Consider the following 22,523-nt stretch of genomic DNA (forward strand, 5'->3'; position numbering starts at 1 on the left):
TCCAGGACTACAACAAGAACAAAGGAGACCTTGACTGCCTTGATAAGGTAATCTAAAGTTTTATCGTCTGTGAAGGTTCTGAGTCATCTAGGTCATCATAGTCAAAGGAGCTTGCAAAGAAAAGCGTCTGGACTTCTTTAAGTTGCTTGAAGACGTTTCACCTCTCATCCGAGAAGCTTCTTCAGTTCTAAGGTCAAATGGCCGAGAGTCCCAGATTTAAACCCAGTGGGAGTATCCGTCAAAGAGGGACAAAAGGACCCCCTGATGATCCTCTAATCACCTGAGCAAAGGTGTGGCTCAGGTGATTAGAGGATCATCAGGGGATCATCAGGATCACCCTAACCCACACCCGCTTTCAAACCTTGGCTCAGGTGATTAGAGGATCATCAGAAAAAGAAGCACTGTGAGCTCTGTGCCCCTAGAGACAACAAAACAAGCCTAAGATGCTGCAAATATGATGCCTATGTTTGAAAGGCCCACCTCACCTGAGTGTCACATGCCACTCATGTGCATGAATACACACACACACACATACATATCCCCACACACAGACACACAGACAGACAGACACACACACATGTTGAGCTCCATGTTGAGTTTGGTCTAGGGATGCAACGATACCAATTTTTTCAAACCGATCCGATACCGATACTTGGATCTGAGTACTTGCCGATACCGAGTACAAAATCCGATACTTCTACCACACACAAGTTAAACTTAACCAGTAGTAAAAGCGACCCCAGACAACTCTTTAACACAAACGAAACGTTTACTGAGCGTAAGGGCAGAGACAAATACTGTACAACACATCCCTTTTTTAAACTCAAATGATATTCCAATTCCTTAACCAAATGAAATACACTGTATAAATGAAATAATTCCCTTTCAAATTATATTAAACAACCCAACTTATGTTATCACCTTTTGGTAAGTGACTCACTAATATACACTCCAAAACACGTTATATAAATCCACTAAACATACAATATTCACACATGGGCTCCACACACTCACATTCACACTTGTTGCAGGCCTGTTTGTTGCTCACGCCGGACGATGGAGTTAAATCCTCTTCTCCCCAGTAAGAGCACAAAAGTCTGACTTACAGTTCAGCTGATCGGTAGGTCGCAGTGCACCAGTCCCACACTAAATCCACTCCCTGCGGACCGATGCTGTCTCTGCTACAGCACGTTAGCGAGTCACTGTCCAGCTCTCCGACAGTCCATAGCGGCTGCCTCCTTGGCAAAGCCAAGCAGTCCGGGCTAGCCTTTAGCCTCGGCGGTCGTAGCTGGAAACACAGTTTTCCACGGTGGTGCGACCGTTGAAACAAAAAGTCACTTCACCCACACTCTGTTGTGAAGCTCTCACACGGTCAGCTTTCTAGTCACACACTCTTTTGTGCTGGTTAACCTCAGTAAAACTAGCCGAGTCTCTCACTTTGGTTCAGCTAACCTCGTGCATCTCCCCATGCAAGGTCCCGTTTTATGCTACCTTCACAGGCCTCCAGAAAATTAGAACTCTGAACAATATTTTAACTCCCTTCAGAGTTACATACCATAAAATAATACTTTTATGATTAACATAACAGTTTGATTGCTCTAATTACCTGTATTTACCTTGCGACATATTACAGGGCAAATTATATTCAGGGTAGAGTTACATCACATAACATCAACTGTGAACGCCTTATGTTACCGTGGCGTTTAAGTCCATGGGAATTATGAGTATCCACTTCCAAATTCCCTTCCGGGCTACATTAGTATCGGTTCATGGTATCGGTTAACTTTTACGAGTACGAGTACGCACACATTTTACAGTATCGGCCCCGATACCCGATACCAGTATCGGTATCGGTGCATCCCTAGTTTGGTCTTTGGTTTTCAATTTGTTTTTTACATTACATGTTCATTTTGTAATTCATTTTCAGTGCATATTTCTATTTTTGCTGCAGTTGTTTTATGTCCAATTCTATTTATTCATGTTAAACACTACTTTGAGACACTGTTCACAGCTAAATAACGTTGAATAAAAAATGTGGTGGTGAAAAATGTTTTTTTGCCAATTTAAGAGCAGTTAACAAGGACCTGTCAATTTTGATCGGCAACACTAAAGTAAGGGAGGTGGGGGTGTTTACATTGCTGTTTACATTGCTGGTAGACTGGTAAATCACAAAGTGAAGCTGTTGTGAAAGCAAATTTTATTGTAGCAGAGGAGATAGCCAAATCAGCCGGGTGTTCTCAGAAACCATCCTACTCTGACAAAATGTCCTACCCGTATTATAATTTGACGGTGACTTGCGACTAAACCTAACCCTACCCCTAACCATAACCTTAAGAAGTATTCCAGATGGGTGAGAGAAAAACAATTTAATTCGGCGTTGGTGTTGTGCGCATGCGCCGCGTCTGTGCAGAAACATTGGGTAGGATGTTTTTTCAGGTAGGATGGATTCCCAGAACACCGGCACTCTGAAGAGCTGCATGATGAAGGTGTGCGACATCTTGTGTCCAGACAAAATGCAGATTTTGGCAAATGTGAGCCTGAGGAGAAATACGATTGCTGATCGGGTTTGTGAGATGGCCACTGATTTAAGAACACAGTTGTGTGAAAGAAGCAAAAACTTTATTGCCTACTCTCTTGCTGTGGATGAAAGTACAGACATGATGGACATTGCACGGCTGGCCAAATATTGGACATTAAATTGATGCACGGGACAACGACAGGAAAAGACATTTTTGAAAACGTATGTCAAAGTGTAACTGACATGAAACTGCCCTGGGACAAACTTGTTGGACTTACAACAGATGGAGCGCCGGTGTTGTGCGGTGAAATAAAGTGGACTAGTCGGCAGGATGCGAGTAAAGATGCAGGAGGAGAACTGTACCGGTGAGTTAACAGCATATCACTGCATCATACACCAGGAAAGGCTGTGTGGTAAAGTCCTAAAAATGGAGCATGTAATGATCACCGTAACGCAAACCGTAAATTTTATCTGAGCTAAAAGTTTAAATCACCGTCAATTTCAGTCTTTTATGTGGGAAATAGATTCAGAGTTTGCCGACATTCCTCATCATACAGAGGTCCGTTGGCTGAGTTGGGGAAAAATTCTCAATTGGGCTTTTGAGCTCAGCAAGGAAATCTGTCAGTTAATGGACATGACATGTATGATGCAGTGAAGGCATTTCAAGTGAAGCTGTCACAAATGCACCAGTGCAGCTTGCCTCACTTTCCCTGTTGCCAAGTAATGTTGAACCAAGTCGGCGCACTTTGCTGATAAACTGAGCGCACTGAGTACACCCGGCGCTTTGGTGAATTTGAAGCACTAAAAGAGAATTTCGAGCTGCTTCACAACCCATTTACGTGGAAACTGCACCTGTGCAAATTCAGATGGAGCTGCACTGTAATGGGACACTCAAGGCAAAGTACAACACTGAATGGCCCGCACAGTTTATTAGTTCCATTCCTGAAGCAATGCCCCAGCTCCGTCTACATGCGGCTCCAACCTTCTGTATGCTTTCATTTATTTTTTCTGGGGTTTTTGGCAGCATGTTCATATTTCTACTTGTCTAGGATATATTTTTATGAAGAGCAAAATATTTAAAGTTAAAGTTTATTTTTTTAAGTTTGTTTTTTCTGGAATAATATTCCTGTCTGTTTTTATTCATATTTATGTTTAAAAAACATTGTTTAAGTGTGTTCAATAAATGTTTATCTTGTTTGGCCCGTGACCTAAAGTGTGCCTTGAGTTTTTTTATCCTGTCTTCCTTCTCTCAACCCAACCTTCGTGGCAGATGGCTCCGCCCCTCCCTGCACCTGGTTCTGCCGGACGTTTCTTCCTGTTAAAAGGGAGTTTTTCCTTCCCACTGTCGCCAAAGTGCTTGCTCGTAGGGGGTCATATGATTGTTGGGTTTTTCTCTGTATATATTATTGTACTATCTGCTGTCCAATATAAAGCGCCTTGAGGCGACTTGTTGTGATTTGGCGCTATATAAATAAAATTGAATTGACGTCTTGGTGCATGCTCAATCATCCAGGTAAGTAAATCTCCAAAAGTTGATTCTGTTCATCTGGAAGTAGCGTTTTGTGGGAGAAACGAGTACCATGAGTACCATTCACAGAGAGCTGGGGAATGGCTGCAATCACAGCATTGTAAAATGGCAAAAGATGTACCCTTAGGCCCCCTCCTCGATTCAGAGATCCTAAAAGTCTGCAAATGAGCTCTTCAGTTAAATGCTTCCGGGTAACAAAAATCCTCCAGAAGGCACAGCATCAGCTGCTTAATGAACGGGTGAGGCAAATAAATTTTACAATCGACATGCTAAAATCTCAAGAGGAGCGGATCCAACAGAGACTGACAATGCTTTTAGATGAGAATACTCTTAAAAAGGTGTTTGAATTTACTGAGAAGGCTCGTCTAGCACAGCACAGTACTATTGTAGGGTCTACCTTACAATATCAAGCGGGTTGAGTCTGTTGTTTTGATTTGGCGCTGTATAAATAAAATTGAATTGAATGGATTGAATTGAAATTTATCTTTCTTGCATATTCCTCCTGTTTGTGAATTATGATACTGGATGAGTTTAACATATATGATTCAGACAGCTATGGTTAGCTCTGCATTTCTAATCTGCCGCTAATATGCTCAGACATCAAGTACTGAGGCAACAGAAGTTACATGTTACCCAGACAGTTAACAATTAACAGCTAGTAAACTGAAGATTACAATATACTGAAGAAGCTTCTCGGATGAGAGGTGAAACGTCTTCAAGCAACTTAAAGAAGTCCAGACGCTTTTCTTTGCAAACTCCTTTGACTACGATGACCTGGATGACTGAGAACCTTCACAGACAATATACTGAAGGTATATCCAAACAACAGTTGTCTTTTCATTGAGCAGTATGTTAAAAATGAAGGCGTTATAAGCAAATTATATGCACCTGCAAAGTACTATAAGTACAAACCAGTCGATCCCGTCAGATCAGTAGGTGAGCTTACCTTACGTGTTCTCTGAGGTGTTACTATCTCGTTAGGAATTCAATGAGTTATCATTATGAGGGTAGTGTGGATAAACCGGCTATTGTTCTTACTTGGGATCATTCTCAGCCGAATGTAAGTGCACCACAGTCGGTACAACTACTCGATCTCACCAGTTTAGCACCTAGATTCAATTTATGTCTAAGTGTGTCTAATGTTTTATTTTGCTGACTAGGAGGTCAGTGTGTTATCACTATGAGGGGAGCGTGGAAAACGCAGTCGTTCTATTTACTGGGGACCATAGTGGGGATCCTCTTTTTGGGCATGTTTCTGAAGAACGGATACCAACATGGTGAAGATACCGATAAAGATTTGGGCACATCGCAGATGTTATGGAGTTTTTCCAGCTTGGAGACAAGCATCAGCAATCTAAGTGAGTTCAGTCACATATAAATATTACTTATGATTTCATGGCACCCATAGTATTTGCACCACAAATAAAGAGAGATCCAGTAATAAAAGAAGTTAAAATAGTAAAAATAAGTTGAGAGGCAGGAAAGGGTATTGCCTGCACATGTATTGAAGACGTAATATTTAAAAATGTTTATTAAAAAGTAAGAAAAAATATAAAAGACTGTCATGGAATGACAATATGTGTAGTTATGAAAAAAAGATGAATAGCTTTTAACTGAACTTTTGCACATTATTAATGACAGATGAGGTCAAATTATAATGTGGATGATTTTACTTTTACTATAAATGTGTTTTATGCTGTAATTTTAACTTTTGTGCAGTGTGTCTGTCTTGTTTAGTAGGAATATTAACTTTGCCATTTCCTTGATCATTTTTTGCTCATGTTCTACTGAAGACGATGCACTTAGACGTTTTGAGCAAAAGCAGGATGACATGCAGAAGATGTTAGAAGAAGACAGGCACAGACATAGAAAATCAGCAGAGGTCCAACAGCAACCAGAGAAGCAGAAGGAAGGTGATGCAAATATCCAACCCCAAAACAAGGCAACCCAAATGAAAAAGTCTGAAAAACTGTTCCCTCAGTCAGCCTTGTTCAAGAAATGGGGGGAAGATCTCTCTGAGGATGACCAAAGAGAGGCTCAGAGCCTGTATGAGAAGTATGGGTACAATGTTTTTCTGAGCGATCGCCTCCCTCTGGATCGACCTCTTCCAGATACCAGGGATCCTCGGTACAACTTTTAGTTTTATATGATTTTAATCTTTCTTTCTCGGTCATGTACATTCAAAGACAAAAACCAAAATAATGAAGTTCACCCAGTTCATTTCTTGCTAAAATATTTCATATTTGTGATCAAATACAGTAGTATTTCATATCATTCTTTTCTAATAAATAGGTGTTTGAAAAAGAGTTACCCCAAGGACCTGCCAAGTCTCAGTGTGGTGCTCATCTACCTGGATGAAGCCCTGTCTGTTCTCCAAAGAGCCCTGCGCAGCATCATCGACCAAACTCCTAAAAACCTGCTGAAGGAGATAATAATGGTGGATGACAATAGTTCTAATGGTAATTTGGTTATTTTAAAAAACAACTCTAATTATAGACCATGCAAATTACTGCCAATGAGTGCAGACTGTAACTGTTGTCATATGTAAATGCCTCTCAGAATCCTTTCCTGTATATGTCTACCAGTTCAAGCAAATCATTGAAAGCTATGTGAAGATTATCTGTTAGATGTACAAAACACTTCTAATCATCCACAAGCTATGTACAAATAGCTAATTAAGCTATTGAAAATGCTCTGAATTATATTACAGTTGATCACTCTGATCAGTTAAAACTTTAAAACAGTGGTTTTGTAAATGCACTTCTCCTGCAGAGGCTGTGACATGTCACACACGTTTGTGGTCAAACTAGTTTTCTTGCTTGGTTGATTTAAATTGATCCATTCAGCCAGTTTCTTCTGCTTATCAAGTTCAGGGTCACAGGATGGCTGAAGCCTCTCCCTCATGTCATACAGCAAGAGACAGTGTACACTCTGAATGGGTCTCCAGTCTGTTCCTGGCAGAGGTTTAGATCAATTACTATAGTATCACCGACCCAGCCGAAAACTCAGGGAACAGCAAAACAAATTCTACAAAGTATAATTTTCTCTTTACAATTCAGAAAATCTGAAGGGTGACCTTGACATGTATGTGAAGTCGCTTGAGCAGGAGAACCCTAATCTCCGTATTGTGAGAGTGAGGCACAGTGAGCAGAGAGGTCTCGCTTCAGCAAGAGCATCCGGGTGGAGGGCTGCTACTGCTGACGTGGTGGCCATCCTGGACGCACACATTGAAGTCCATGAGATGTGGTAGGAACATGGCAAAAGTGCATGTTTTCATTCACTTGTTTAGGTGTTATATTTTCTGTTATCAGGACATTTTTAAGTCAGATAGCTAGGTGTGTGCTCACATTTAAGTCTTTAAGTGTCTAACTTCTAGTTCTTACATGTAAAGTTTTTCCCCTTGTTCATACAGGGCTGAACCACTGCTGACACAGATTAAAGCTGACAGAACTGTGGTGGTTTCCCCAGTGTTTGATAAAGTCAACTTTGATGATCTCAAGGTTAATAAATATCATCCCAGTGCACACGCCTTCGACTGGGCTCTGTGGTGCATGTATGAGAGTTTTACACCTGAGTATTACAAACTTAATGATGGTTCACTGCCTGGCAAGTAAGTTCAGTTCAAATCAGTGTTTAACCAATATAACAGCCATATTAACTCTATTGTTATCATACATCAATTAATTTTTTTAATTATAATAAAAATATATAAAGTACTTGTAAAATAGAGATCTTTTCTTTGACTTTAGGAGTCCATCTGTCATGGGGATCCTGGTTGCTGATAGAAAGTTTCTGGGGGAAATTGGAGTCCTTGATGAAGGAATGAAAGTGTATGGTGGAGAAAATGTTGAGCTGGGAATTCGTGTGAGTAAAGACCACAACGAGTCATAAAATCATCTTTCATAGTAATGATTTTAAAGAATAGTTGTGGAGCTAGACCTGCTGGATTTTGTTATAGTCGACGGATCATTTAAAATGCCTTTTTTACCCTTCTCTCCAAAGGTTGATTCTGTTCATCTGGACGTAGCGTTTTGTGGGAGAAACATTTCGTCACTCATCCAAGTGACTTCTTCAGTCTCAGCTGACTGCAGGTTTCCCCAATCTTACAAATAGTACATTTGCATAATGACTGAAACCAGCCCACTGAAGGAACAATAGGCTGGGAGGTCGGTTCCTTCATCCTGATTATGCAAATTCTCATGACCATTGATCAAAACCCACTGATTAAAGTCCACTGATCAATGGGCATGAGTACCATTCACAGAGAATTGGGGAATGGCTACGATCACAGCATTGTAAGATGGTGACAGATGTACCCTTAGGCCCCCTCCTCGATTCAGAGATGGTCTTTCCCTTTTCACGTAAATGGCCTCCTTGACTCTGCGCTCGAACCAGCGTTACTCCCTGTCCAGGATGTGTACATCCTCATTATGAAAGCGTTTCCACTGGCCTGTAGGTATAAATAGACTGCAGAGTCCTGGCCTGACGAGGTAGCTCTTCTTTGTTGTGCCATCCTCTTCGCCAGAGGTTGTTTGGTTTCCCCGATGTATAAATCCTGGCAATCCTCCTGGCACTTAACAGCGTACACTATGTTACTCTGTTTGTGTCGGGGGACCCAAATTCAGGAGACCCTGAATTCATCATCTATCTGTCTGGTAGAAGTTGAAATAATCCCGTCCGATTTTCAAATGCCCGGGATATGGTTCATACTGTACTAGACTTGTCCCACAAAACGCTATGTCCAGATGAACAGAATCAACCTTTGCAGATTGACTTACCTGGATGATTCAGAATGCATCAAAACATTTTTACCCATGCACAGTCATTAGTGATCAATTATCTAAATTTTGCAATACACATTTTTTCATGTAGGTATGGACATGTGGAGGCAGTATTGAAGTTGTTCCATGTTCCAAGATCGCCCACATCGAGAGGGCCCACAAGCCCTACATGCCTGACCTGGCTCCTGCCATGAAGAGAAATGCCCTCAGAGTTGCAGAGATCTGGATGGATGAATACAAGCACAATGTTAACTTGGCTTGGAACTTGCCATTTGAGGTGTTTTCAGGCACTGACACAAACAGCAAATTATGTTTTCTATAAAGGATATTTTATTCTCCTGTTCACAGCATCATGAGGTGATATCAGGCGTTGAGCGCTCTTTGTGTTTTTAACATCAACACTTAAGGAAAATTTTTCTTCAAATTCTTCCTCAGTCAAAATCAATGAATTGATTCACATGTTTTTCTGTGTTCCTGCAGAATCATGGAATTGACATAGGCGACATTTCAGAGAGGAAGAAACTCAGAGAAAGGCTGAACTGTAAACCTTTCAAATGGTACCTGGATAATGTGTATCCTAAGCTGGATCCCTTGAATAACCTACTCGCATATGGAGGAGTAAGTTTACTTTTCTGTGTTGCTTAGTATGTTGGGCCCAGTCAAGTCCTGCGGGATGTGTGGGAATCAGTGTATTAGATGATTTGCGTGTTTCCATTTGTAATATTCATAGTGTTCTCCTAATGACAGATGAAGAACCTTGACGCTGACATGTGCATAGACCAAGGTCCAGTACCAGGTCACACACCTATTGCCTACAATTGCCACTACTATCAACCTCAAGTAAGTGAAGTGCCTTATAATCATAATCATGTTGGTGATCATGATTATGAGGCAGTGCAGTTGTAAAGTTGAAATAAGAACAAAAAACACCGAAAACTGATTTAACCTTTTAAAGCCTAATGTCACATTTGATACATATTTATGAGTTTTTCAAACTTCTTTCAGCATGAATCCCATCCCCCCCCTCCTCCAACTACCTTAACAAATTGCACAGCACAATATATTTTTACGCAATAAATTTAAAATGAAATTTAATTATGAATTTATTTATGTGAGGTTTACTTTGAAAAATAAACAGTGAAGTGTAGACAGGTGCCAAAACCCTGATTCCTTCCAAACTCCCAAAAACTGCGAGGTGAAATCCAAACACAATATTTGCAGCTGTGCTCAGCTCCCACCGAAAGTCCCCTTTCCAGGTTCCTGGCAAAGCAAGACATGAAAATTAGTTAAACATTTCTCTCAGACGAAGGACAAAGATAGGTTCACCTCAGAGCCGGGACTGTACTAACTGTGTCACTCAACAATCCAGCACTAGTGATGTGTCGGTCCCGAACGAAACGGCTTTTAGAGCCGGCTCTTTGAAGTGAACGACGCGAGTGGGTTTTTTTCTTTCTTTCTCTCACCCTCTCTCTTGCACTTTTTTCCCGCTTCACTCCGCACGCGAGCCTTGTGCTTTGCGCTGGGAAGAGGGGGGAGGGGCTGTAGTTACACTTGCAGTAGCACAGGAACAGAGCGGGAGGGAAAGAGAGAGAAAGAGAGCCAGGGACAACAATGTCACATTAGAAAGGTATAGTAATCATCCACAACTATTTTCAGTAGCGGATGATAAAGGATTCAGAGTTTATTCATGCAGGCCCATATGACAGAGAATGTGCATCTTCTTTTTGTTTTCATATTTTAATTTATATTGTATTGTGTTGTGGTTTGCAGTGTTTTGTGTTGTTTCACTTTAAATTTGTTTAAAAGGAAAAAGCTGAAAATTGAAATAGTTAAAAGTTGAAATATAAATAGTTGTTTTTGTATTATATGATTTATTTATTACATTTTATGTAATAAATAAATCTGGCTACACAAGCCAGGAAGTACCAACGACCGGATTTGGTGTGTGGTAGTAACAGGTAAATGAACATTTTTTAAATTATTTGAATATATATGAGCGCTTGTGTATAAATACACAAACAATACACATATGCTTTCAATTGTGTAATTTAAAGGATCTAGGTAGCTCTGTTTTGGAAGTTCAGTTAACGCTAGAAATGTGTTTTGGAGTTTGTACATGCTTTGGAGTTTGTACGTGCTTTGTCTCTAGGGACCACCGTATATATTTATATATAAACATATATAAATAAAACCACTGGGTTTTTTTACATTAGTAATTCCATTTGTGCATAATTTTATATTGTTGTTAATAATAAATTAATTAAAGCAACAAAACAACCTGAAGAGCCGGTTGGGAGCTGAAAGAGCCGGCTCTTTTTAGTGAGCCGAGCCGAAAGAGCCGCTTCTCTAAAAAGAGCCGGAAATCCCATCACTATCCAGCATCAACTGAAGTCCAGCCACTCCATTAACCCTTGTATGGTGTTCGGGTCTGTGAGACCCATGCCATTTAGAGGCCGTTGCCCCTTTAGGCAGTATATACCATCAAAACCTGCAAAATATGGGATAAGGATATGTACACTTGATTAGAACTGATTTTATTTTTTTTATAACATTTTATTGACAAAAAACGAGAAGCACATTAATTCATAAATGTGATCGAACAAAGGTAAAAGGAAAAAATTAACCATGTTTGATGTTCACATGGCTCGTAATTGGGATAAAGTAAACATCTGCTGAGTAATTTAACATAAAATTGTTTGATAGTGTTAATTGGAAAGCCAAAACTCTAGCGGGTCCACCAGACCCATGAACACTGGCTGAGTAAAAAAAATACGAACACCACACAAGGGTTAAGTAGCGAGCTGCTGACAGGGATCATCAGTAGCAACAGGTGAATCCTGATTGACAACAGGTGTGGCTGGCTTTAGCGCTGGAACATCTCAGGCCTGGCATTGCCCACAAATCAACACACACACACACACAGAGGGAAGCAGTGGACCAGGAGGGAAGTTGACAAAAACACAACAAAAAGGCACGTTAACCATCGAGGACTGACAGACCATGAGAACTATAGAGTGCAAGATATTTATTTATTACAAAATTCACTGGGATCGTGCACCATGAATTCAATATCCAACATAAAATTGTTTGCGTGTACACTAAATTCCTATTTTCAATACACTGTGTCCCTGGACGCAATGACATTCATCATAACTGAGGTTATAAGTACTAAATGTTTTCCCTCAGGCAGACAAAAGGGCAGAATATGCTTTTTTTCATATAAATCAAGCATATTGGGAAATGGGAGAAAAGCCGAGCTGTTTACATCATCTTAAACAGAAAGACAGTATGAACCATATCCCGGGCATTCGACAATCAGACGGGATTATTTCAACTTCTACCAGACAGATAAATGATGAATTCAGGGCCCTTTACAATAATCTTTGCTCTAAACAAGGTAGTTAAGACGAACGTGAATTTGAATCGTTCTTTACCGATATAAATCTGCCAAAGCTTTCTATAATTTAATTGGGGGGACACCGGTTGACTGGCTAGAGTGGCATGAGGCAGGTATCCTCTATGTATCAGATTTGTTTGACTGTGGGACCAAATGTTTTTTAAGCTTTGATCAAGTTGTGGAGCAGCTTAATCAATTCTGGAGATGTTCAAATACACAGCTCACTATCAAAGTGGCTGGGAACCCCCTTGAGTTGTCCTATGGGCAGCCCTGTAGAAGTACTGCTCTCGAGATCATCCTTGGGTAATGGTATCACTTCTGAGATTTATTATTTATTGCAGGATCGGTTAGTTGATCCTCTTCTTAAACTTAAGGGCTATTGGGCCCAGGACCTGGCATTGGACATATCTTCAGTTGAATGGGACGCTTGTCTCCATAACATTAATACTATGTATAAAGAAATAGGCAGTAGATCTATCTAACTTAAGATAACCCATAGGTGGCATCGAACACCGCAACAATTGTATAAATGGAACTTGGCCCCTACAGACAATTGCTGGAGATGTGACGGTCAAAATCTTTCGGTTTTACATGCCTTATGGAGCTGTTCTGCACTTCAGGACTGGTGGGAAAAGATAATGGAGGTCATTTTCAGTTTTTTGAAAAGAATATTTGGTATCTCATCAAAATTGTCCATACTTGGTATAACTACAGAACTCTCTAATGGAGACTTTTCCTGCTATACAAAAAAATTGATTATCCTGGCTCTTACTACGGCACAACGGGTCTTGTTAATGAGGAATGGCTAATGACGATGGTTAAGTTCGCATCTTATGAAAAAGTGACTTATGGTTTATTAGACAAATTGTACCAATATAATTGTATTTGGTCCCCCTTCACCTGTGTTGGGAAGTAATGGAATACATGTACCGCCGTTACGTATTTAAAATACAAAACATGAGTAACTGTATTCTGTTACAGTTACCGTTTAAAAATGTGGTATTAGAATACATTTACTTTGTTGAAATAAATGGATTACACGGCGGTATTTTCCTGTTTCATATTGTCGCGGGTCAGGACTGTTTGGGTTTTGTTTGACAGCTATGTTCTGTTGTTCCAGGCGGCAGCGTTACGGTTGCCATGGTTACAGGGTGACGCACACTTTCTCTGCGACTGTGTGTTTCCTGGGTGAGAGAGCGCCTTTAGCTGTGTCCCAAAACGTCAGTTGCATCCTCCGGAGGCCGCATTTGAAGGCCGATTACGTCACAGCCCGGCGACGAAGGCTGTCCCAATTCGTCGACTCCTTCAAATGCGGCCGACAAATGCGTCCTTCATTTTCCGAATTTGAAGGATGGGTCGGTGTGTCCTTCGTGGCCCACCATATCCCAGAATTCATATAGCGCTGCCCAGCTAAATTTCAGCTGCCAACAATGGCGGCCGCTACTAAGTTTTAAAATTAGTCTTATTAATCTTTCTGGGTCACAAAATAAACTTTTAACATATTTTCAGGCGAGAAAGTAGCTGTGCAAATTACAAATATCTGCTTGGTTTATCAAGACATCGTATATTTGCAAAAGTGTGCCAACATTTTCGGAGACGTCTGTTACCCACCCGCTCGATAGCAAGCCGGGGGGGTTCAATGGTCACTCCAGCCGGCGAGAGCAGCGGACTCCCGGCTTCATCGTTTTCAGACCCCCGCTCTTTCGCTACTCAGGTTAAACATGATATATAAGTCACTCGGATAACTTAAAAATGTAATTGTTTGCCTTTTCGGTGTTTTATTTGTTCCGGAGTAAATCGGTTTGGCTGAGATCAAAATTATTAGATTAAATAAAACTTTATTAATCCATCGGGTGGGTTCCTCCGGGATTTTCACACAGCTGAATAAACGTTAAACAGAAAACTGATTAAACAGAAGTGTGAGACGGTCGAGAATTTACGCCAGTGTCCTGTTATATTTTAGATAGCAAGGAGCAGACGGCCGAGTTTATTAAACTCCACCGACACAGCGGTGACGCAAATCTGAAGGCTAGACCGTCCCATTTCACAGCCTCGCACTTCCGGCCTTCTCGGTCTTTGAAGGACCCGGCCCATGTAGACCGCGAAGGCTGGGTCCTCCGAAGGATGCAGCCAACGTTTTGGCACTAGAGCTGGGCGATATAAGATTTTTTCATATCACGATGTTTTTTTTTTTCATTTCAGGCGATAACGATATATATCACGATATAAGCCAAATAACTATATTTGTAAGATTTAAATGTGCCATTGCTCACAAGTAAAATGTGAAATAATTAGCAGCTTGTTTTAATTAAAATATTTATTTCCCATAATAAGTTCAACAGGGCAGATGTACTTAAGGAACATGAGACTTCAGTTTCAGATAAATAAAGGCAAATATTGCAAACTACACAAAAGGCAGCCGCTAAAGCGTTTAAGTGTCAAAATAGAACAAACAAAACAGACCACTAAATTGTCAATTCCACTTAGAAACAAAATATTAATTCTAAAAATAAATCTTAGTTCGTTTTACAGAAGAACAGACAAAATTGACTAACTTTTGTCAATATCAAATAAACTGAGAACTAAAAGGAAATTCTTAATCTCTCCTTGTTGTATAGCCTAGCTTTTCAAACAGTTTTAACAGTTACTTTAGTCTGACAAAAGCCGAATGACGAATTAGTGCTTTCAGTCAGAGATTGAGCATGCACCGCTTTATTGTATTTCCAGACTTGCTTTCGGCACAATTTACAGTGCTGGCGCTACTCTGTTTTTTGTCAGACTTGAAATAGCCGAAATACCTTCACACACCACGGAACTTCTGTGGCCCTTCCGTTCGACAAGCTCTCCGGTATTGGAACCATCATCTGTTTTTTTCGTAACCTTCGCTCACGCTCTCGGTTGATTTTTCTGTAGTCGGCAAACTCATTTCCTTCATTACCCGGGCTGCACGGCTGCAAAACAAATACACACATGTGCGCCTTTGGCGCTTGTGCTGCACGTAACAAGTCACGTGGACGTGGACGCTGCGGCTGTGATTGGTTCGGCTCTGCGCTACTTAATTTGGATTGGCTGTTCTTTTTTCTTTTTTTTAAGAGGACAAGAGAGATGAGGCCTATCGCAATAGTTTAATTTTTCTATCGAGAAAAAGTTATTTCGCAATACATATCGTTATCGTTTTATTGCCCAGCTCTATTTGGGACGCAGCTTTTTTGTTGTTGTTGTGCTAAGCTAATAGGCAGAATGCTACAGGCATAGCCCTAAAGAATGTAGCCTCATGGGCAGTGTAGTCCGTGCTGCAGGGAGAATGGACTGCCATACCCGTTATGCGTCTGTGAGCGCGAGGAGAGAGAAAAATGAGAGTGGAAAATTACGAGTTATCATCGAGCAGAAACGGGAGCTGGAAGCATGTAAATATAATAATAACCACTGCAGCCAAAAAGAGTGCCTGACGAGCCCAGTTGTAACTAAGCTATTAAGACTCGACTGTACACCGTGTTCGTGTTTTCCTCCGAAAAAATAAGTTCAGTTGGAGCAGCCTTTCAACGCCTCTCTCTGTCTCAAACTTGACCCAGACAACAAAGTACAGCTATTTTTCGGCTACGAGCCCGACACGGAACCGACGTATTAGCCAGAGGTTGCTTTACTATGGTTTGGAGCCGCGGACCTTCAGTAATAGTAATAAATCACACAGCAATAGTACATTCATGTAGTTGTAAAAAGCATGATAATATATTAAGTAATCCAAAGTATTCAGAATACCTTACCCTCATTGAGTAACGTAACGGAATACGTTACAGAATACATTTTGGGGCATGTATTCTGTAATCTGTAGTGGAATACATTTTAAAAGTAACCTTCCCAACACTTCCCTTCACTAGCTGGCTTTCTGTAACTTGAGGGGGAGAGGGGTAATTAGAGAGTGGTTGGTGTGGGGTTTGGTATGTGAAGAAAGAATATGATAAGTGAGTTTTTTGTTTGTTTATTTGTTTGTTTGTTTTCTGTTTTGTTATTGAAGTTCAAAACAAAAATAAAAATGGTTGTAGATAAAAATAAGTGCTGAATGTTCTCCCTCAGACACCTCAGGATGTTAGACTAGAACTTAATATTGAAGTTCTTTTAAATTAAATCACCTTTTTAATTTACACACTGGTGGAGAAAGCAGGTACCATTGCAAGACAACAGAACAGAAATAACCAAATTCAAATTAGGTGTAGTCATTGCAAATTTTAATGGCTGAAGCTAATTATTGTACCCTGTGCTTTACAAAGCTGTTGTCATTTGATAGCCTTTTTAACACCTAATCTCATTTTGATCTCTGTGTCTCTCTATTTCTTTCTTTCTAAGTTCACATATTATCGTGGAACGGGTGAGCTCTACATTGGCGGCATCAAGTCACATAAGTACAATGACAACCGATGCTTAGCTGACATTGGCACAAAAGAAACTGAGCCTGGCCTGTACAACTGTAAAGAGGCTATACAGAAAGGAATGGGGATATACTGGGACTTCACTCAGGTACTACAAAGTTATTTGCTGCATCTCAGAACAGGTTGAATGAGCACTGTTAGTCTTAAAACTGTACAAATTGGCAGAATTTTTTAACACTTTGTTTTCTTTCCCAGGGCAAAGAACTGAAAAACAGACAGACAAAACGATGCCTGGAAATTATAAACCAGAAACTTATAATACAGGAATGTACAGGTCAAAGATGGCAAAGTAAACAGATAATCAAATCCTTTTAAAGTGTATTTTACCTCTTCTCATAGAGCAGTGTATAAGTTGCACCTGGGTGCTCTATTGAGAATATCACTTTTACTTTTGCTTCCAATATTTTTAATGTGTGTGTTTATTAAAGTTTTTTAAAGGCAAGATATTTGAATAAGCAGACACTAAATATAAAACATTTTTGTATCACAACACACTTTGAGTCTTTCTCAACATTTGAGTTACAAGAGTTACAAGTGACACAGGTGTAAAACTCTAGCAAGGTGTTGCCAAGTATACTTGCCTTTACTAGAAGTGGCATGAATTACACTGCATTTGCCTACAACACTATATCTTATGCAGCTATGCACACTATACAGCAAATCCATTTTCCTCAGTGACATCTTCACATATTCTGTTCAAGTACAGGTAAAACTTAGAAATTTGGGTTTTAAAGTGTTGTTTTATTCTTTAAGTTTCAGCTACATTAGAGACCATAAAATAATGTTTTTTAGTTTTTAGTTTAATTACACATTTAATGTGTCTCTTACAAGTTTGAAGTACATGGGTTTCCAGTAGTTTAACAGGCAATATTTATGGTTTATATTCATCCTTTTGGGGCTAGTGGGTGGCTAAAAGGTTTTGACATCTATTTTTATAGATCTTATGTCTGATATTATCAATGAAAAATAAATTAAGTAAAGCCGAATGATCATCATTTCATTGGAAAAATGTTTCATATCATCATGACTAACATTAGGTTGCATGCCTGAAAGGGAACAGAGGTCTGACTGTTTTGTGTTCTGTGGAATGTAGTGCATAATAAAATTGCAATACAAACATTTTCCCTATATATGAAATCTCGATGACTGTTCTCCTGGACTTGGAGTTTTTATTGCTACTGTTTAAACAGGTTTTTCTTGTGTGGTCGTCTGAAGTTTTACAAAGTTCAGCTTTCATAATGAACTAATCTTTAAAAAAATGGATCTTTACCTTTGTGATGTCTGGTGGTTGGTATGTTGTAATACAGCTGAGTAAGATTAGTGTGTAACAACTCTGTTTATTGGATTACTTGAATTGTTTAAAGTGTCCGGGTCGTACTCTGGTTTGTACTTTCTCTCTCGCAGAACTTTTTTTTCCCATCAAGTAAAAATAGGCCTATATTTGGGCCTTTGTTTCAGTTAAGTTGGCTCAATTCTTATCTCATATAGAATGTATGTCTGTTATTAGTTGAGGGATTAGTGATCTGAGGATTAAAACTGATATGTTAACATTTTTTTCAAATACTGGAATACTTGGAAATAAAAAGAACTTATGAAAAAGGCTAATGTTTGTTTTTTAAGCTCAGTAAAGGTGCACCCCAGAATAGACTGTGATGCAATTACATAAAGAATTCTTCATTTATTTATTTATTTATTTTAATTAAAGGATTGTACTAGAAGCAGGATTCATTAGTCATTAAACTATTGGCTCATGAATTTACAGGATTTTTGCCAGCATTTCTTTTATTTTTGTATTCATAACAATGAAGTTGTATTTTATAGTTTGTGGAAGGGGTGCTTGTGTTACATGTGATTATGTACCCATGATTTTATATTTAATATTGTAGGTGTAGAAGATTAGAGAGCTGGGGTTTGTTTATGTGATCTAGAGTGCAGAGGTGGGGAAGACCGGAGGCAGGACACTTTAAGGGGTGGTACAATGGGCGGGACACCATACCACAAGATTGTGTTGGCTTCTGGTTGTGAGCCAGACCTCGCTAGGCGTAGCGGAAGTAGGCTAGTTAGCTGGGTCTACGGATGCATCTGTATTTTATTGTAAAGCACAAATAAAGACATCTGATTTTGGAAGTAAAAGTCTCCGCCTCATCAAAAAGAATCTGTGAAGTCGGTGTACTTCAACAAGTTCTATCTCTGTGTTCTCCCATGGTCCAGTTTAAAGTGTCAAACACCCTTTGTACATGCTGTGAACGCTAGTTACATTCAGTGGCACAATTCATTCAATTTTCTTTTAAGTTTTATATTAGCAAGTAAAGATGAAACACATCACAATACTGTTTGATATTTCTAAAGCACTGAAGTTAATTTAGAACAATGGATTTTCTCCTTTATTTACACAGTGCTGAATATAACTGCATGTTTCTTTTTCCTTATGTTTCAGTATAATTGATTGCTCTGCTTACTTTCAAGCAGATCCTATTCTGTTAAATTAATTATACTGTTTAAACAGACTCAACATTTCCTGTTCAATTTCAAATCAAAAGCACTCTACTATTTTACTGAAAAAAAATAAATCTTAATGCTTCTACTGTGAATCACATGAATATTATATGTATTAAAATATAGATTTTAAGAAATTATTAAGGTTGGTTAAACTCGGGTAGCTTAGCTTAGCTAGCTAAGCTAACTTTTTTTTTGGCTTCATATTTCATGACTTTTCCTAATTTGATAGAGACAAGCATCACATGTTTAAGATATTTTTTCAATGTGCTGTACACATTTTGCATACACCGGTGTTCTTCTGGGCTCAATTTGACCCCAATTTGTTGTTAGCTACACTGAAAAAAAAGGGATTGGCCAGCTCTTGGATTTATGTAAGTATCTTGCTTGTATTTAACACAAATGCCTCATGCTTTAAAGTTAAGTGTAACTATATAGTGTAGAAACGACATAATATGCAGAGCGGGTAGATTAAATTGTTCATATCATGTTCAAGTGAAGTAAGTCAATAATATAGCAATGTTAAACCCTGTGACAGCGCACAGGATTTCAGTCTTGCGCGCTTTGGATCGTGGTTTGAGGAAGGCATTCATCTCAGTCAAGTCGAGCAGCCGCCTCTACTTTTTTTGGTATACCGAAAGAAGTAAATTGGGTGGCTGTTACATTAAAAAAGTCTACCTTGTAATTTGAACACAAAAATGTCATGTGTCTTTCTTGAACGTAATTAAATCATGTAGGATCTGTACGAAATTCAACAACTTAATGTGTTCTTGTTGAGATGACCTGATACAATCTAGTGGTTAGTTGCTGGACTCATGAAATTAATAAGCTCACATGAGATTTCAAACTGCAGAAAAATCACTGGAGTTATAAGAGGCAGACAACTAGACACACACCACGTGTATGTTATTGCTTTTTATTGTGGTTCAACCTGTCATGGACAAAAACGTACAGAAAATTCTGCATTAAGCCTGGATTGGTGGCATGGCGGTTTGTGCTGTTGCCTCCCAGTAAGCAGGTCCTGAGTTCAAATCTATAATCTGGCTAGTTTGCAGTGGTTTCTCTCTGGGTATTCTGGTGTCCTCCCACAGTTAAAAGTCATATAGTTGTTATAGTTCGCTTAGGTTAATAGGGGATTCCAAATTCCCAGTGAATGTGAGTGCAAATGGTTGTTTGTCTCTATGTGATAGACTGGTGAGCTGTCCAGGCTGTACCCTGCCTCTTAACCTATCACTTCAGGGTTATACCCCAGTCCCCCTGCAACCAGGATAAAGATAGGAGGACGGTAGTTGCTGTAAAGCCATTAAATTTTTATGGTAACCAGACTCTTGACTAGGGATGGGTATCGTTTAGGTTTTATCCGATACCGGTGCCAAACCGGTACTTTTGAAACGGTGCCGGTGCTTAAACGGTGCTCAAACCGGTGCTTAAAGAATGGAGAACACAAACTTTGTCCTAAAACCTCTCATGTTCAGCTGTTTTTTTTGGAAAAAGATAACAATGTTAGCCTTTTCTGCAGCTATAGGGCATATATGGTATCACTCTTGGCTGGAAGCAGTGCTTAAACAATGAAAAAAACACAAACTTTGTCCAAAAACCTCTCATGTTCAGCTGTTTTTTTGTAAAAAGAATACAATGTTACCCTTTTCTGCAGCTATAGGGCATATATGGTATCACTCTTGGCTGGAAGCAGTGCTTAAACAGTGGAAAAAACACAAACTTTGTCCAAAAACCTCTCATGTTTAACTGTTTTCCACTTTTCTTTGGTCATTTTAGCCTTTTTGGCCAGGGTGAAGGGAGTATCTGCCATCAAACAAGAAGACAGCCGCATGTAACTAGGACGGTGTTTGCTAGTTCACCTTACATGCATTAATGTAATAATGTGGTTAGCCTACACAACGTTAATTACACACGAACAACATGAAGCTACTCACGCAGAGAAGAACGGCTGCTGCTGCCATCATCATCCGTCATCATTTCTGCTACACTGACAGGGCTAGGGGCCAGGACTCTCCTCTTCGGTTTTTGGGGATGTTGCTAACTCCGGGTCCGATAACAGGCACCACACCGCAGTAGATGTGCACAGTGTGAGGTCTCGCAGCAAGCTATCAAACACGGCGCATTTCTCGGCTTTAAAAAACGCTATGCGTCGCCAGGTGTTTCATCAGATTTGAGGTGTTACCTCCTTTGACAGTATCACAGTATCAGCTTAAAGCACTTGTTGCAGGCTGCTGAGTTTGCATCTTTGCTGTGAAGTACAGCCAGACTTTTGATCGCCGCCTTGGGCATTTTTAATCTGTAGCTCTGCTCTAAAAGAACGTGACGTACCTGGCCCCGCCTACTATCCTCGAAACGTAAAATGATTGGCTAGAATTGGCTCAGGAAAAAAAAAGCACCGAAATAAAGCACCGAAATGTGCGCTGCTTTTCGGTCTGGTTACTACCGTTTATGTCAGAACCGGTGCCATCATGGCACCGGACACCGGTACCCATCCCTACTCTTGACTTTGTTGAACATTATGTAATATGAAGACAACATGTATTATTTAAGTGACCAAGTAGTACTGGGGTAAAAGCTATTGATTAGTGTTGAAATAAAATGACAAAATTGTGAAGGATTAAAATATTCCAAGAGCTCAACTTTCTTCATCTAAACATGTTTCAGTCTAGTGATGGTAAATTTGATTCTTTTTACTGAATCGAGTTTTAATGAGTCACTCACCAAAGTGAATCGGGTTTTTTGAGTCATTTGATTCACTGAGTCAGTTGACCAGAGAGTGCAAAAAATGTACATTTTCAGCCATCCATCCATCCATCTTCATCCGCTTTATCCAAGGCCGGGTCGCGGGGGCAGCAGCCTAAGCAGAGAAGCCCAGACCTCCCTCTCCCCAGCCACCTCCTCCAGCTTATCCGGGGGAACACCAAGGCGTTCCCAGGCCAGCCGAGAGATATAATCTCTCCAGCGTGTCCTGGGTCTGCCCCGGGGCCTCCTCCTGGTGGGACATGCCCGGAACCCCTCACCCAGGAAGCGCCCAGGAGGCATCCTTGTCAGATGCCCGAACCACCTCAACTGGCTCCTTTCGATGTGGAGGAGCAGCGGCTCTACTCTGAGCCTCTCCCGGATGGCCGAACTTCTCACCCTATCTCTAAGGGAGAGGCCAGCCACCCTTCGGAGGAAGCTCATTTCTGCCGCTTGTATCCGCGATCTCGTTCTTTCGGTCACTACCCACAGCTCGTGGCCATAGGTGAGGGTAGGGACGTAGATCGACCGGTAAATTGAGAGCTTCGCTTTTACACTCAGCTCCCTCTTCACCACGACGGACCGGTGCAGCGTCCGCATCACTGCAGCCGAAGCACCAATCCGTCTGTCGATCTCC

General features: G+C 40.2%; 1 protein-coding gene across 1 annotated transcript; it reads left to right on the top strand.

Annotated features, from left to right (window-relative positions):
* Nucleotides 1–5,088: 5,088 nt before the first annotated feature.
* Nucleotides 5,089–18,113, top strand: LOC116312256 (probable polypeptide N-acetylgalactosaminyltransferase 8). The gene is made up of 12 exons (XM_031729638.2): nucleotides 5,089–5,106; nucleotides 5,207–5,404; nucleotides 5,840–6,173; nucleotides 6,339–6,505; nucleotides 7,106–7,292; nucleotides 7,459–7,656; nucleotides 7,796–7,910; nucleotides 8,919–9,104; nucleotides 9,308–9,445; nucleotides 9,575–9,667; nucleotides 16,569–16,739; nucleotides 16,847–18,113. Exons 2-12 carry the CDS (start codon nucleotides 5,227–5,229, stop codon nucleotides 16,964–16,966), a joined length of 1,887 nt encoding a protein of 628 aa, XP_031585498.1. The 5' UTR covers nucleotides 5,089–5,106; nucleotides 5,207–5,226; the 3' UTR covers nucleotides 16,967–18,113.
* Nucleotides 18,114–22,523: the final 4,410 nt, after the last annotated feature.

Source organism: Oreochromis aureus, linkage group 23 (assembly GCF_013358895.1).
Source record: "Oreochromis aureus strain Israel breed Guangdong linkage group 23, ZZ_aureus, whole genome shotgun sequence".
NCBI lineage: Eukaryota > Metazoa > Chordata > Actinopteri > Cichliformes > Cichlidae > Oreochromis > Oreochromis aureus.